Raw genomic sequence first — 17,029 nt, 5'->3', positions numbered from 1 at the left:
AATGTTTGGTGCACGTCCATCAATCCAGCCTTCCTGAAGATTCTCTTCTGTTTAGCAAGCAGCGCGTGTTCCTTGCACTTTGATTTGATGAAGTGCTTCATCAATCACAATCCAGGCAGATCATTAGAGCTTGTGAGAATGACAAGAGCAGCAAAAACATCTAGTGCAGATTGCTCCGGCTCACCCCTCCAAACTTTAATTACACTTCAGATAGGCATTTATCAGAGACATGCAGTGACAAGAGACTCAATCAATTGCATTGGGCTCTCCAAATAACTGATCTTAAAGTTCAGTGTCTCTGTCCCGAAGCGTGCGAAGAATAGTTAGTCTCCAAAGTTGCCCAGTCTGAGCCGCTACAAAAGGGAACGTGCGAGCAACGGTGCCACTTTTGTGAATACTTGATGAGCTACTCGCAAGGGAATGAAAGGTGATGGGAGGAATTGCGTTTTTGCGGTATACATACCAGGGAAGACCATCCCAAAAAAGGAAAGTGTACAGTGCTTGGACTACATTTTCATCTGGTATGCAAGTGCCCCCTGCTGAGCAAGAGGGAGAATTCTCTTAGCGAGGTTTGCTCTGTCTCCTGCCATCAACTCCAATGGAACACACAGACAATACCGTGGCTTGGGGCATTTCCGGGCAAGCCGCCCCCAAAAAATCTAAGGACGGTCCTTCAGCGTCATTGGAGTACTTCTCCAGCTGTACTTGAACAGCTGTGCTCCAAGGGACCCGTTTCCATGCATTAACGTCGACTTTCCACAACACCTCGGCTCAAACAGAAGGCCAAATAACAAACCACACCGGCATGCCGGAAAGATTTCAAAGAACAATTTATTATCAAGATATCAAACAAGACAGAGTTCATCAAGTTCATTTGATCACTTAGTGTGGGTGTGTGCTGGCAGCTGTTTTTCCATTTTGCCTTATTGTGTAAAAGCAGTTCATAACCAGTCAGCCGAAAGGAGAGAAGACAAATCTAGAAATGGAGGAGAGGCTTTCAATGTCAGTTCCGTAAAGTGCTTGAGGCCTCATTAGGACCTTCCGCCTGCCTCCTTTGAGTACTATTTATGCAGCGGTGCTTGATTATTGCCAATTGAAGGTGCGCTTCACCAGCCGAAAGAAGGTTCTGTTGTGCTCCTGCAGGTAAGAACGAAGTTGTTGGAGAACAGTACCGTTGACCACGGGGTGCGGGCGGCCCTTGGACTCGTGCAGACATCGCTCTCGACCGTCGCTTCGAATGCAGTAAAATCCCTTCGTCTGATTGAAGTAGAAGTTGGAGGCCACTATCCTGGGAGGCAAGTTGAGGAAGCGCTCCACTTTTTGAAGCTCCGGCAAGGGGTCGCGAATAAGCAAATCCCCATCCACGATATGAATCTGTTCCAGAGGGAAATGGTCCAGCCAATTGCGCATGTGAATATCGTACAGGCTCCTCTGAATGGCCTTGTAGCGGGTGTTCAGGGCCCCGTTTCGCACCAGAAGGTTCTCGATGGCCTGCACCGGTTTGTGGTTCTCCAGACGGTTGAAGTACACCTGGGTGTAGTCCGAGACCACCCGCTCGGCCGGGTCGCGGAGGATCAGGAGCAGCTTCATGGACGAGTTCATCGTGCAGATGCGTTGGGGCGCCAGAGTGGACGTGAAGTATCCCGGGGTCTTCTCCATCGTTATCTGGTGCGGGTAGGAGTAGGGCATCAGCTCACGGTACCACTCTAAGCCTTTGGCGTAGTTCTCGTCCCAGTCGAAGAAATGCACCTCGGTCGCCGCCGCGGCCACCTCGGGATGGATGTCGAGCATTTCCAGCAGGGCTCTCGTACCTCCTTTGCGTACCCCGATTATAATGCTATGCGGGGCTCTTTTGCTAGTCCCCGGCGGAGGAGACGAGGCCACGTCTCCGTCGTCGTCGGTAAGATCTATTCTGTTCAAGCTAAAAGCCGCCTGAGGTGGGGCAGCATACGTTTGGAGAACCAAAAGGAAGGCGGATGCCAGGAAGCGCACCATGGTGATTGACGGGAGAGTGGAAAATAATGGTGGAGAACACAAAGTTGGGATTTAGCTGTAAAGCAGATCTGTCTCTCTGGGCTCGGCGCTAACAAGAGCAGCGGAAAGTGCAGGTTTTATCAGCCATGGATTCTGAACAGCGGGAGAAGGAATTGTAGGCGATCCACAGCACATCTGTAGAGTAACACAAAAAAAAAAGAAGAAGAGCTTTTAGGTTTGACATGAAATGCTGGCTGCTGCGGGATGAATGTCTGTCTTATGTGGAAGTGGCAATTTCTTCATTGGCCTGAAAATCCTGCAATTCAGCCCCAAATACAATCCATATCTCCTGGAAGGATGCTATCTATTCATCTTTCTCTGAGCCTCCTTCATCATCATTATCATCTTTCATCCAATCTTATTCGCCTTCTCACTGTATCAAGCCATTTTCTATTGACGATGTAATTTCTCGGGCTGAAAAATGTCCAACAATGCGGCTCGTTAGGCGACATCGCCGGAGTATGCGAGAAAGGCTGAAGGCCTGCTGAGTGCTTTGTCTTTCTTTACCAGGCCTGAATCAATACTCCAATCAATACACATGCTGCCGGATTGCCTTCATATCAATGATGCTGAGACACACAAAGACACATTTAGCGCAGGAAATCAGATGAGTTCCCACTTGTAGGAGACTTTGATTTCCTATAAATGGCAAGAAAGATCAATAGAAGCCAGCGCAATCGGCTTTTGTCGTCTGCCATTAAATCGGGTTAATTATTCGACCATATAAGCCATGGCAAAGTCAAAGAATGGAATCGCTTTTTTTTATCTTTTTTTTAAATTTATTTTGTGAACCTACCTTGATAAGAACGTACATCTGATAAAATATCATGTTTTCTCGCTTTAGTAAAACATCTTTCTTTGCTTAGGGAAGAAGAAAAAAAAAAAACAGATATCATTTCAAATCCATTCCTTAAGAGCTTCTTGAGAAAAACAAGCCGGGCCTAACAGTGCCAGTCAAAACAAAAAACCTCGTAAGGTCATCTTCACAAACAAAGATACTGCTTGCATGGGAACTGATTTTTAGAAACATCTGCACATCTGATAGTTAGTTCTACCTCCAATATATGTACTATTGAGGAGAGTCGTTGGTGCAGCAGTTAGGATCAAAAAAGAATTGTCAGTTCAAACGAGATGTAAATTGTTCAAATGACAACAGCCTCTTTCTGTCACGTACGTCAAGAGCATAAAAATGATTTCCGAGAAAGCCTCGGGAGATCATAAAATATCATGTCAATTTTAAATGCAGTTTAAAACTTGAATGCATTCAAAAAGGTGGTTTAATTTTGAAACCGTTAAACTTTCCTTGTGTGCGTGTGCACGTGTGTGAGTGTGTGTGTTGTCTATCCATCCATGCACTGAACAGCTCATTCTATAATAACATCTCCACTTTTGTACAGACTTTTTAATGGACCTAACCTCATTTTGCAACCGTGCCAACTGTCCCAACTCCTGTAAACGAACCACTACGCCATCAGTGATTATTTGATCGTGACAAAAGAATCTGGAAATGTGTGCAACATTTCTACATCGATAGTGTTTGCAAATTCAATTCTATCACGCATCGTATTTTGGCCTGTCGTACAACGCCAACAGCGGCCTTTTTTTTTTCGGTGTAGGCCTAGCCCCAACAGGTGGACTAGAGAGAGCCAACGCACCCTACAGAAGCAGTGGGAGGCCTTTATATGCTGTGACAGGCGCTCCTGCTCCCGCTTCTGCTTCTGCCTGTCAGCCATTCCATGGCCAAGAGCTGCCAAATCCAATGCTAACAGCTCAGCAGCTTTACAAGCTCCCCGTCCCATCCAATCGGAGTCGGCTCACGGAACACCACCACCTGGAAGGAGTTATTGTTTCACACTACAATGTCTCTTATTGCTTTAATCAGCTCTCGATGCATATCCCTTCCAGCTTCTTACATAGCTGTTGACAGATATACTGTCTGGCAGATCACTGAACCAAGTTTGCTCTTTCTACACACGTGAGAATATACAGCAATGTTAGTTGTCAATTACAGAGAATGAATAATATATGACTGTGGGTTATTTGATGTTGTCTGTCGACTTGTGTTGCTCAAGCATTTGTGTTCAAATTGCTTCAAGGGCTGGCTTAACACTATCAATGTCAGTGTTGGTACATAAATGGCATAGGTATAAAGGTGGAAATATAGCTGTAGTCTACAGAAATGAACATTCTAGACTGCAAAATCCCCCTGGGACTCATTGTTACAAAGCACTTTTCCGTTTTTATGCCCAACATATTGAGAATAAACCACCAGAGAACTGCAGAAGTGCTGCAATTTTCAGCTTCTAATTTCTTTGTTTACCACTGGCTTTTATTAAATCACCTTTGAGTCTGCACAGTAACTTTAACAGATGCGTTTTATGTGTGTTATTGTCTCCTGCTAGCTTTTATATTCTATATAACTTGATTTCATTATCTTTTAAAAAATCTTTTTTAATGCTATTTTTTTTATACGGCCGTTGATCAAAGTGTAGATATGATTGTTACATAAGAAGAGATTGCAAAGCCTCTGTGGTCAGTGTGCACAATTTACAGCGCACAAGGCATAATATAGGAGAAATTGCTTGACGATCAAATGTGTTTTCCATTCACCCCCGAGGACTCAATACACAATCTACAATAAACATGCAAATGACACAATTTCACGTCGCTGCGCCATCTAACGAGATCCGATAAAAGAGTTACATTCATGAAAAAGGAAATCAAATGGTACCATTACTGAGATAACTATGCTCACTTTTGATGTCTAGTATTGAAAATGTAGTTTGCATAACTTGCATACGGAATGCAGCGACTTCTACTTTCACGTTATGATGCAGTACGCAAAACAATGTGCTCAATTGTGAAATGCACTTTTCAAACAATCTATCAATTTGAATGATATCGATGAACCTGACCCCATTGGAGATCCCTGAATTCAATTTTATTTGTGATACCCGGAATATGATTGAAAATTCGATATCCCAATTCCAACTAATAGTATCTCAGCAGAGCAGTATCGGCTCATTTTTATGAAGGCTTTAAAAAGTCGCCTGCCATCAGAGCAAAAGGACAGTCCATTCATTATACGGCAAAAGACATAAGAGGACGGCTCCGCAGGTTTACTGCGTCGCAGGGGGTAGATTTCCTCTAATTAACCCAAACAGCAGGCTCTATACATCTTTGGAACAAACTCTCTTTCATATTCGGCCATCAAATGTGGCAAACAGCAGGCATTGTACAGCGCAGCCTTGTTTCATTAATGGCCGCTCATTAAGAGCGTGAGTACAAAATAATTACGACAACAAAGAGATCATTTTTGCTCTCGTGAACCTTACAATGATTGATTATTGTGAATTTAAGGTTAAGATGCTCTATCTCGGGCATCCTGATTCACTGGCTGACCCAATATGAGCTTTTTCCGCACAAGACAATGGGGACCTTTGCATTTTAGCTCCCCCTCTAGAATTCTTTGTCCACCAGTAATTTATGGGAATGTGTAGACGCAACATAATCTATTCTTCCTTATAGTAATAACATCCTTGGGTATACAATGTCATCGATTTTGTAGCACCGGTTTGAAAAAAGACAAACAAACAGATCTGAATTGAAATGTGGTCCTCACTGACAGCCCAAATGCACACATCCATTTGAATGTTTCAAGGCAACACCTTGACCTCCCTCCACGATAGCAGCTTTGCTAAAAGCCCTGCCACGCAGTGAAGGATTAATGGGTGTGTTCAACCCATCTGAACTATTTACTATTATTAGAGACATTTCAAGCCAATTGCCACATTCAATCACTAAGCGTTTGAGAAAACTAGAAGCGAAGCCCAATATTTTGTTGTTGTTTGGTTCAAAAAGGGGAAAACATTTAGGGTGACCATAGCGCATATGCAGAAAACAAATTGATTTGCTGACAAGGACAGATCTAGGAGAGAGCATCAAATAATTTATCATGTTTTCTAGACATTCTTTCTACATGAGACATATTCAATCCATGTACTCTCCTCCAGAGCCACCTGCTGGACGAGTATCACACTTTCGTAAGAGGAAGGAGTAAAAAAAAAAAAAAGAAAAATCCAAATGTTGTGTCCTCAGTCTATATACAATAAGGTGATCTGCATCTTCACGTGAGAAGAGGACTTTGTTATGAATTGAAAGAGCAAGTAATGTGTCATTTGCTTGTAGAGACACGTGTGACCCCCGCAAAGTAATTCTAGCATTTTATCTGTGATCTGCTAAACACTGAATTAAACCTTCACAGTACGACAGCCTTTTCAGCACTTTCTTCCCGCAAAGTGGTTTCACTCGGAACACTGTCACTTCCAATTATCAGTCTGTCGACCCGCTGCACGAGTGCAGAGCGCGGGTGCTGATGCCTTCTGCCTCCTTAACATATCAGTCAATTCATACGACGAGGTTTCAAACATACATTGCTTCTCAAGCTACCTCGCCCAGAATTGTGTGTCAGCATTGGTCATAACCTAGGACAGACATTACAAGAAGGTATCCAATCATCAGTGAGCTTGCTGCATCTGGTAAAGCTTTCCCCTACAATGCGATCGGAATCGGTGGCCTCTTCACGTAAATAATGCACAACTAATTTCTCTGGGCCAGATTAAAGATATTCTAACAACGCCTTTCCTGCTCTCAAGTAAAAGAATTGCCTTTTAATCTATTGTAAAAGAAGCAGAGAATCAAATAGCTTTATCAATCATGAAATAGACTCAACCTACGTGTGCGTGCGTGTGTGTGTGTTGGGTGTGTTTTCACACCAAAATGATTATTTTCAGCCTCATTAATACTGAGCGGCAAAAGTAGCGATGTGTATTGGGAGCTATTCTTATATTCGCTTGAAAGAAAGTGCACATGAATGATCAATTCAATCAACTGTCAATTACTAATTGTTAGGGACTAATTATCATGTAGGCAGTAGGAGCTCACAGAATTGACACAATGCTCGTAGGTATTGGCAAACGATTTTGTTTTTTTTCCAAACACTTCTTAAATCCACATTTTAATTCCATCCATCCATTCTTTGTTCCTTCATTCTTGCTTTCTTTTGTAGACAAACCCCCTCAAACTATACGTTTGAACTTGACTATATCTTGTTTATTTTAATTTCAACAACATCAAGTTGGAAAGCCTGGCTGGCTTTGGCACCCCAAAATTCCCATTGGAAGGCACATATCAGCCATCCGCCAGTGTTTTCCTGCTATCACAAATATGTGCTGTGGGCTGCCAAGCACTGATGTGATCCAACACTGCGCTGCAAGGAGCCACGTAATGCTATGTTCAACTTGGAGCTCATTTTCTGTTTTTGCATGCATCGGCGTAAAACACACACACACACACGCACACACACAGTCATCCTGCAGCAGGGAATGGCTCGCATGTGTTTGGGAAATATACTTCATGGAAGATGCAGTGCAAAGCACGCTCGGTCGTGATGGTGAGCAGAGAGCCGCAACGACAGATAACACACCCGTTCAAACCAGATTCTTGAATTTGGAATATTTCGATATCTGCTTGGTAACTGAACTGTCACATTTCTTTGAAAGATGGCCTTTTACCTCATTTGCATAGGTCATTTAAGTTGCTGCGTGCTGCTATTCAACAAAAATCAGGTGGAAAAGTCGCTCTGCGTGATAACGATATGCTTTGGAGGTAATCCTGATAAATTGTACTCTAAATCAACAGCAGCATAAATGATGCCCGGCTGAATATAGATGGAAAACACCTTACAGGGGAGTCAAATCACTTATCTCCATGCTTGACTTAGAGTAGCTTGCAATTTCCTACTGGCCTGGCAAATAAGATCTTAGCAAAGTGTTTGTCTAGGATAACAATCTCTTGCTCCATTTCTTACCTTGCGCTCTGGTGACAAATGCCTTGGGAGTCTCAAATTCACTATCTGGGTACCCACCAAGAAATCAGCATGTTTCAATACAGCTTCAACAACCACACGATCTTCATTGTAAAAACGGGGGACATTTCTCCACCAAGAAAACAAGTCAAGTGAAAGATAACCTGATATGATTTTTTTTTTTTCCCCGATATTACTCGTACTCGTCACGTTCAAATCCAAAGCTTTTAATTGGCCCAAAGCTACGGCAGTGAGGAATTATCTTCCAATACCCAGATGTGTAAAATGTCACAAGATATTTGTTACTTGAGATAAAGTTGGAGCACCAGAACATTGCGATCGGATGCTTGGTAAATCAGGGAACATGTTCATGTCCCTGATCTTGAGGCACAAGTGTTTGGCCTGAGAAAAAGAAGCACTCAACCATAGCCACCAGGGGAGGACTTTTACCAAGCTTCGGAGTTCTGTACCGGAGGAAAAAGGAACTATCTGCCTGCCTCAGCGTACCTCAGGCAGCTTTGAAAGTAATCCCACTGTACAATTGTAATATCTTAACTGTCTGGAAAGTAATGGCAATATCTGAACATCTGCCATCCTCACTATGTGACAGAATCAGGTTGAGGAGACAGAGGGAATAAAACATTGTGCCATTTCAGCAGGGTGACTTTCATAACAGAAAGAGAATCATCTGTGCAGACCTGATGCTCAACCCGCGAGCTATTATCTCAGCCTACGTAAGGCTAATGAGGGTGTAGCATTATTTCTCCCCAAAAGAAACAAGATAGTACAATGGATGATTTGGGTGTCCAAATGATGCATGAAGCCAATGCCAAACTTTTTGCTTGCACGCTTGCTTCTTCATGAATATGTCATCAGTCACTCCTCCTCTGCCTCCACGGCCTTGTAAAAGCAACCAACGTGTTTATGGGAGATAAGAGGCAAAGGAGGTCGCAGGTCCAATAAGTCCTTTTATCGCCCCACGTTTCATGGTTGAATTTGCTGAAGAAGAATTCTTAATTAGAGAAGTTTGCGAGCCAGGCGTCAAGGGTCTAAGGGGGAAATAAAGCAGATCACCGATAGGATATTGCTTGTTGGGCTGCCATGAAAGCTTTGGAGATACATTTTGGGGCAAGCAAAATGATCGGTTCACGGCCAAGTAGGTCATTTGGTCGGTTGAACTGCATGTACGGTATGACCGCGTGCAGTGAATGATCGGTTCGCGTTTTTCGACCCAAATATTGGCTCATAGAAATACAATTGGGTGACCTCCTTGAAAGGTTTCAAGGTCGTTTGTCATCTACTGATTTCTCCGAAATTAAAAATACAAGCTAACTCCAATTTTGAGATGGTTAGAATCATAAAAGTGAACCATCTCGGCCAGATGATTCCTTTAACTTTGATTGTATTGCATAAATGTAATGGAAATGGAGCTTTTGGTCCCATTGTAAAACACAGCTAATGCAAGCAGTGATGGCTGAGACCAGCTCAGCTTTAATTGAACAAGGTTGTTATCTGAACATTGATCTTATGCATACCGTGTGAGAAAATGAGCAATTTAATTACATTTTTCCCCACATAGGGGAGGAGGCTCTGTATATTTAAAAAAAAAAAAAAAGGGAGCATAATGAAGACTGTATATAAAGTATCAACTTTGCTGCTCTAATGGTGCAGCAAAGTTGATACAAATGTTGCTGTATATTGTTGCAACATTGTCTAAAGTGGATAGAAAAGTGGATAGAAAATGAAGGAAGGAGTTTACAAGGTAATCCTCTTGCCAAATGAAGCAACATTCATTTAGACAGGACTTGTTTTGGCTTTGGCTGATTTGATCTCTATCCCAACACTCATCAGGCTCCATCAGCATTAGACAAAGATGAGCTGAAGATTGATGATGAACCTTTGTAATCCTACTTGTAAATTGAAAAAACACAAAGGTGCATTGGAATGATTGCTGAAAACTGAAATGCGATAATGAAGACAGCTCGGTGTTTTTCGTCTTTTCATGCAACATACTTGAGTGGCAAAAGGATGGCAGTAATTGCTGTCCACATTTTGAAAAGAGCCATAAATGACCTGCGGAAGTGAGTGCTTGTCATTGTTTAGATGACTTTATTAAGGAGTAATCAGACATTAATAAGTCGCTTCTCCTTGTTTAACTCCAACTCGGGAGATCATTGTGTCATTTACTGGCCAATGACTTTGCAAGGACTCTGAACTTTTGCAGAGTGACTTGCATTGAATCATAGGCCAGCGTAGCTGTTGTACTTGCAAGTCAAACTCAAAACATAAAATAAATAGCTCTCCAAATAAAAGATGACTCCATATATGTCAAAGTGGAACGATGGGATCGATCGGATGCGCTCGCATCTTTGAATTAAAACAAGGTTTGCAGTTCCAACTCAGCTTCGATCTCCGAATCTTTTCATCTTTGAGACAGACAAAGTTAGCACAACTTTGATTTGTTGATTGATTAGTGTGTTTTGAAATGACAAAAACCGAGCGGTTCTCACCGGAAGCGCAGAAATAGTGGTACTTGGTGACATCAAAAACCATCCCAAATCCTGTCTTTGCTCCAGACCTCCAAAGTAGATCACACCTTGGACCATGTAATCTTATCGTAGCTCATTAAGCACTAAACGTGAGCCCAAACTGCTTTGACATTACTCTACTGTAAATTGGAGAAGTACTTTGCAAGCTGCTTATCAAAGCACTGCGATCAAAGCTGCTGCAAAATTCCAAAAGTGCAGTAGGCTGGCACGGCAAAGGCAGATGTGCTGAATGATGATTTTAATTGATTTGATCGTCAAATTGCTTTATGCTATCACATTTATTCACGAAGCAGCAGCAGCAAATGAAGTGTTTGTAACCCAAGGATAACTAGCTATATTGGCTGGCTCAGATTCATGTTGCCCTTGAAAATGGCATGAAAATGCCCCATTTGTGCCACGGGGCCCAGAAAGCCGCACAATGTTCCAGTGTGCTACTAATGTTTCATAATTGCCGTGTTCACTTCTTTGATGGAGGTGGAGTGCAATATTATTACTACGGCTTGCTTGCATGCAAAAAGTATAGTGTACAAACAATATAGCTACGAGGATTAAAATTAAAGATTGAGAAGAATTACCACAGCTCATTATTAGCAACGCTAAATGTGGTGAACAGCCACACAGTGTTGATTCACAGAAACAGCACGATTACGAGATTAACGTGAGAGTGCCAATATGTTTGGGATTCCAGACTGGAGTTTAAAATGGCAATACCAACGTCTGTGCTTATTCCATGATCCCTTATAATGTTATTGCGAAAAAAAAACGTTTCACTTTGACTTTTTTGTGTCTTAGATTATTTTTGTGGATTTTTTTCAACATTTTGTCATGGCCAGAGGCTCTGTATCCCCAAAATATCTGCAACATGCATTTTTTTGGAGACAGTCATCATTGTATAATATGGTTACCAGATGGAAAAGTGACAATCACAAGCTTGAAAGGTTCTAATAGAAACACAAGCATTTAACTTTAGTTCTTCCTCTGAGACAAGGCCTGTCTATGGTCAAAAATTGTTTGAAAATGTTTAAAAAATTAATTCCAGGTTTGAGGTGGAAACTAGGGAGGGCATCATCTGGCCAAAGAAGACAAAGACTCGTCTTCAGGACAACGGAGAGCTCCCAACACTGCCACTGCCTAAACAGAGCAATTTTAGCACCTGGCACAAGTTGATTTTTTTTTTTTTAAACTATATACTGTATGTACACATGCTTCTCTAACCTCCTGCCTAATAAACGATGGAGGAGCTCTTTTTAATATGCAATTACGTACTGTCCCGAACAAAACGTCACTTTGTAGCTCCAAAAAGTAATCTCAAAGATTCATTTACAAAAATGAAAGCAAAGTGAATTTATTACTGTCGTCACCAGCGCATTTCACCAACTTGAATCTCATCCTCATCCTCATGATCTGCTTTTCTCGGCTTTGTGAAAGTGCACGCGGCCACCCACGCAGTCGCAAGCAGTATTTACAGCTTGGCCTTGGAGGGGCATCTGAATCAAAACAAATCTCTCCTCTCCTCTAGACAGGGTCGCGATCTCCCCCTGGAAGAGACAGCCACCATTTATCTACCAAATATGACACAGGTCGGACATGGAAAGCCGCAGACAGGTGGCCAACAAAGCAAATGAATAAACATCCTCATCCATCATCAGACGATGATGAGGCTTGATTTAAACCTGTACCGGAGTGTAAAAAGATGGCCTCACGCACGTTTGCGCTATTGTTTATTTTTAGGATGTTTCACTTGGGTAGAGTTTCTGAGTGCGTGCGTTTCTATTTTCTGAATAGTCACATATGGAGTCAGTCGGAATGTGCCCTAAAGTGTGAGCTGAGGCTTTTGTTGATGAAGACGCACCACCCAAAAAAGAGCGTGCGACAGCGCCAATCCTGCTTTTGATGCGGCACATGGCGGATGCCAGACTGTAACTGATGTGCAGCATATGGACAAAGGTCTTAGCGCCACACATTTCCGCCTGCTGCACTCTCATGAATTATGGAATTCAGCACAAATATGCAAATCTCAGCATTAGCCTAGTTATAGCGCTGTACTGTAACTTACAGTGACTTATTTATTATGTATGAAGCGAGTATCGGAGTGAGAGGTCCTGGCAGTCGGCTTCCTTCAGATGCACACTTTCACATCTTGGTGGGGCATAAATAGCAGGAGAGGTACGTGGCTCCGAATGGCAAGCTTCTTTCCACTCCCAGGAACAATTAGAGCCTGCCTCCACACTCGATTGCCAAGCTACTTAAAATAACAATAGCTTGCACTGGATTTGGAAGCCTGGAAGATACATAGGGAATAAGTCTGCAGTTGCTGCTAATCCTCTAATTTCCCCCCACAAGGCTGATGTTAAATGCGATCAGCGATGAGTCGAGGGAGGCGGGATGGAGAATGGAGAACATGACCATTTAGAACACACTCCGCAATCGCACCTTGCATTGTGGGAAATAGCATCAGGGTTGTCAACAAGCTCATTCAAGAAGTCACTCTGCTGCTGCTGCTGCTGCTCAATGCTGAAATTATACACACAGCAAGCTGCAGGCTCAAAGACTAATAAAATAAATCCTGCAGCTTTCAGACAAACTGAGCTATAATTAGCTCCGGTCAGTCAGTCATTAAGCTCAAGACAGCGGATAACTCGCGTTAAACAAGAAGTCTGGAGATTTTCGCCACCTCGTACTCGGGAGACGAGAATGAATTGCAGCTGGCGCGGTCGTGCAAAGTAGGCGCTGATGCAAAACCATCATTGTGACACTCAAATTTAGGCAAAGCGTGCACAAACATGCAACATGCCTGCAGTTCCTCAATACATGTACACTTTGTACACGGATGTTTTACAATACATTTGATCTATAATACACTTTACATGTCAAAGTGTTATGGGCCACTTCAAGAGCTTTCTGTGTTTTTAGGCAAATGTGTCATGGTGATGGAAATGAAACTAAAAGTCTTCTACTAATAGGAGCAGATGAATGACAATTTCCCAGCAAACACTGGCATCATCATTGTGTCAACACTATGTACAATGCAATGCCTGCAGCAATGTTCTGCTGCGACCGACTTCAAATTTACGAGTTGTAATAAGAATGCTGTTATTTCAAGAAAACAGCAGAGTGAAATTTATTGTTTCATTTTGAGCCAGTTATTGTTAAGAGCATATTAAAAACGTAGACTTTAGGTCTGTATTTTAAGTACAGCATTTTTTTTTTTTTTTAAATCACCTCAATTTCAAAGAATGCCCACCAAGCAGCTGGAAGCTTTTGAACTTGTTTTGTTTACAGGTTTTCCCCAGGCTAAAGTCTTCTTCCACTCAGTATCCCACTAGTTCCTAGTCCCACTAGTTCCAACCCTTTGTTCTTCTACTCTTTATTTACTATTCTATTTTAATACTCATGTTCAGCCAGTCTTCTTTGACCCACATTATTCACAGCGACAAGCTCATATTCATGGCGTTTCTCTCATTGGCCCAGTTGTGGTGATGGCAAATGATCAAACAGTGACCAAGATAGGATTTTACAACTCCAATAGTCACTGGCTTGTGTCTTAATTGTACCATACGATACAATTCTGTGGAGAACTCAGACTGCTTATAATGCCAGTAGATCTGTAAACATCCTTTTTTTTTTTCTTTTTTTTTTCAAATCTATCAACCTGCTAAAAGCGCAAAACAGTGCAGGGATGTAATTGATATGATCCACTACTCAAGAGATTGAATATTATTCTAATGATTAGGGTTCAGCTAATAGGTGGGGGGGGGATCATCAAGTTGCTATCAAGGTATACAAACATTTAAAATCCTACAGTATTTTATCACACATCCAAAGCCAAGATCAATTGAAAGGTCAGCAGGATTTCTCAATGAAGTCAAAGCCTGGAAACGGAATCATTCAGTGTTGAGCAAAAAGGCCCCTTGTTGTTCTTTCATGAGAAATCTTTTTCCCCTCCTTGATGAATAAACCAACACGCCTCAGACACTCGCATGCAGAGAAAAAAAAAGCTCAAGAATTAATTAACATTTTAAACAAATATCACTGTGTGCCTCAGCTAATCGTGTTCATTCCTTAATTGAACAAACAAAGCTTCATCAAATATTAATTCCACTTCCTTGTAATTTTCAATTGCTCTCGATTAGAAAAAACACATTGCGAGGGAGGGAATCATGTTGTTTTGGTTTTGCTATATTTTGGCTTTGCTGAAGGGGAGCCAACTGGATGGAGTCCATCAAATAAACAACAAATAACTCAAAGGAAAGAGATTTTCTCATCACCTCCTCTTCTCTTTATAGCCTTGCCACATAAAGCTCTCCTCCCTCACATTATGGAGTGTAACATCCTCTCACCTAAGATCTTAATCCAGACATCCATCAAGACTGCCGGCATTTTGAACAAAAAGGCTTGTTCAAATTTTTGCCAGGTGACATCGAGATGAGTCGAGTCCGTCGCGTCACCATATGACGGGAAAGCTTGATCCGGCTTCAGTTTTTACTGCGGGGGGGTGGAGCGACATCTCGAGCGTGACATCATACCAAAGTGACTGTACACAGCAACAAGCAATGGAGGACCAAATCATTTCTTCCCAAAATTGGGCACACTTGGAGAGTGAAAACAACCAAAGTTATCCGTCTTCTAATAAACAGAAGCAAGTTCATTTGATTGTAACTTTATAGTTCATTATTTTGTGACAAATGGGACTTCATATTGCAGTTCATTCACGATGACAACAGTTGGATATATGAATAATACACATGATGCACTCTATTCATTTTCAATAGTACGTGTCTTCATCAAGCTCGAAGTGGAGCCGATCTCAACTAAGCACGCCACACTGATTACACGTACAGACAAACAACATTCACCCACCGTCCTACCAAAGGACCATTTGTAGTTTCTAATTAATCGAGCACGCATGCTTTCATGGAATGCGCACGGCAGGAGACCGAAGAAAAACCCCCCACACGGGGAGAAGATGCAAACTCCACTTAGGGGAAATCAAAGCAAGATCCTCACAACTGTGAGGCAGCTTGTCCAACTGTGCTATCAATTCATTCCAAAATCTTTTGAAATCCAAACAAATCAGACGTCAGCCAGTATCAGAGCAGAGCTTTCGCCGTCCTTCCAATATACATGATAAGAGATTCATTTGGAGATTGAAGTCAATCTGTGTCCAACGGAAACTCTCGTAATGCAGCCCAGTTATTGCCAGAACGTTAATAACATTCAGGTGCTTAAACACGAGGCGATGGGCTCGGACCGAGCACGAAATCGAATACGGGATCTACCTGTAGGTTCTTTTTATAAAGTCCGCCGCCGCCGTATTTCAGTGGAGTTCCATCAGAGCATCTGCTCCAGTCAGACAATGGCTTTGCACCTTTGACCAATTCCTTCTATTCCTGAGGCACCCAACATCGGCATGCTTAGAGTATCAAAGGTGAATTGCACAGCCTGCGGTCGCTCGACTCTCATGACGTTAACGAGAAGCTGTTGCAATTTCACAACTTGGACCGAGACTGGACGCTGCAGGAGGAGTGCATCGAGGTCACTTCACCTGAAATATCAAGTAGTGTACAATAGGCATTTACAACGAGGTGCACAAACAAGCTAAAACATTTCAACTGCAACTGTTAAGTTGCTCTTGTACGGCAGCGTGCAACTGTGAATCATAAGCAGCTAATTTATTGGCTGTGACATTTTAATTAGGAACTGAATAGGTGAACTCTTTGGGATTTATTGCCATAACGTTAAGATAAGCAAAGGCTTGATCGCTTCGGTAATTGAAGATGTTTTTTATCTTCTTCGCCTAAATGAGAAATGACTCACCTGTGAGTATCGATAAGCGACAGTATAAACCGACGGGTCTTGTTTTGTGCAAGTGCGTGCCTGCCTGCGTGCCTGCGTGCGTGCCTGCGTGCGTGCGCGCGCGCGAGGCACCCCGCGTAGTGTATATTTCACAAAGACACAAAGGTGTGGAAAAAAAGTGGTTACCTCGGTGAGGATGTCAGCGCGTCTCGGCGTTTTTTGCTTTCGGGAGCGACGGAAGATGATGATGAGGAGGAGGAGGAGAAAAGGGAAGGATGGAGATCATGGCACAGCATGGAGCGCACTTTTGCCTACGATCGCTCCACCGCAAATTAAAACGTCCTTTTCTCCTGTCGCTTCTCTGATTGGTAGACGAATGCAGTTGGAAAGAGGGTCGGCTCCTACCGCTGCTCCTTCTGACAAGCACTGACACGCGTGGAACGAGAGAGAGCGAGAGAGAGAGCGAGAGAGAGAGAGAGAGAGAGAGAGAGAGAGAGAGAGAGAGAGAGAGAGGGGGTGGGAGGGGCCGAGTACTGTTAGGTGATCAGGTCAAGGTGCTCTCCTCACTTATGGGTGGTACCTGGACGATCAACCACAATCCTGACATCAATTATCCATCCATTTTCGAAATTGCATGTTGTCATGTAGGCTCCTGGGTGATTTTCAACCCTATTAAAGCTCAATAGGCGGAGTGTGCATGGACTCCACTCTGTCACACGTATTGACAAATATTGTCCATTCATACCATTGGGCGATTTGATTAATTGCTTTAATTAGCACATGA

General features: G+C 42.6%; 1 protein-coding gene across 1 annotated transcript; it reads right to left on the bottom strand.

Moving 5' to 3' along the window:
* Positions 1-861: 861 nt before the first annotated feature.
* Positions 862-16,667, bottom strand: hs3st1l1 (heparan sulfate (glucosamine) 3-O-sulfotransferase 1-like1). The gene is made up of 2 exons (XM_085922254.1): positions 16,432-16,667; positions 862-2,169 (listed from the first exon to the last, which is right to left on the bottom strand). The coding sequence occupies exon 2, from the start codon at positions 1,993-1,995 to the stop codon at positions 1,084-1,086; it is 912 nt and encodes a 303-aa protein (XP_085778380.1). The 5' UTR covers positions 1,996-2,169; positions 16,432-16,667; the 3' UTR covers positions 862-1,083.
* Between the last annotated feature and the right edge of the window lie 362 nt (positions 16,668-17,029).

Source organism: Syngnathus leptorhynchus, chromosome 10 (genome assembly GCF_054491065.1).
Source record: "Syngnathus leptorhynchus isolate UIUO chromosome 10, UIUO_Slep, whole genome shotgun sequence".
Lineage (NCBI taxonomy): Eukaryota > Metazoa > Chordata > Actinopteri > Syngnathiformes > Syngnathidae > Syngnathus > Syngnathus leptorhynchus.
The sequence above is the reverse complement of the archived record's forward strand: the minus strand, read 5'-3'. Positions and strand labels throughout refer to the sequence as shown.

What these genes read in the sequence shown, in the direction of transcription:
- hs3st1l1 (XM_085922254.1), bottom strand. Translation starts at nt 1,995, where the DNA reads ATGGTGCGCTTCCTGGCATCCGCCTTCCTTTTGGTTCTCCAAACGTAT.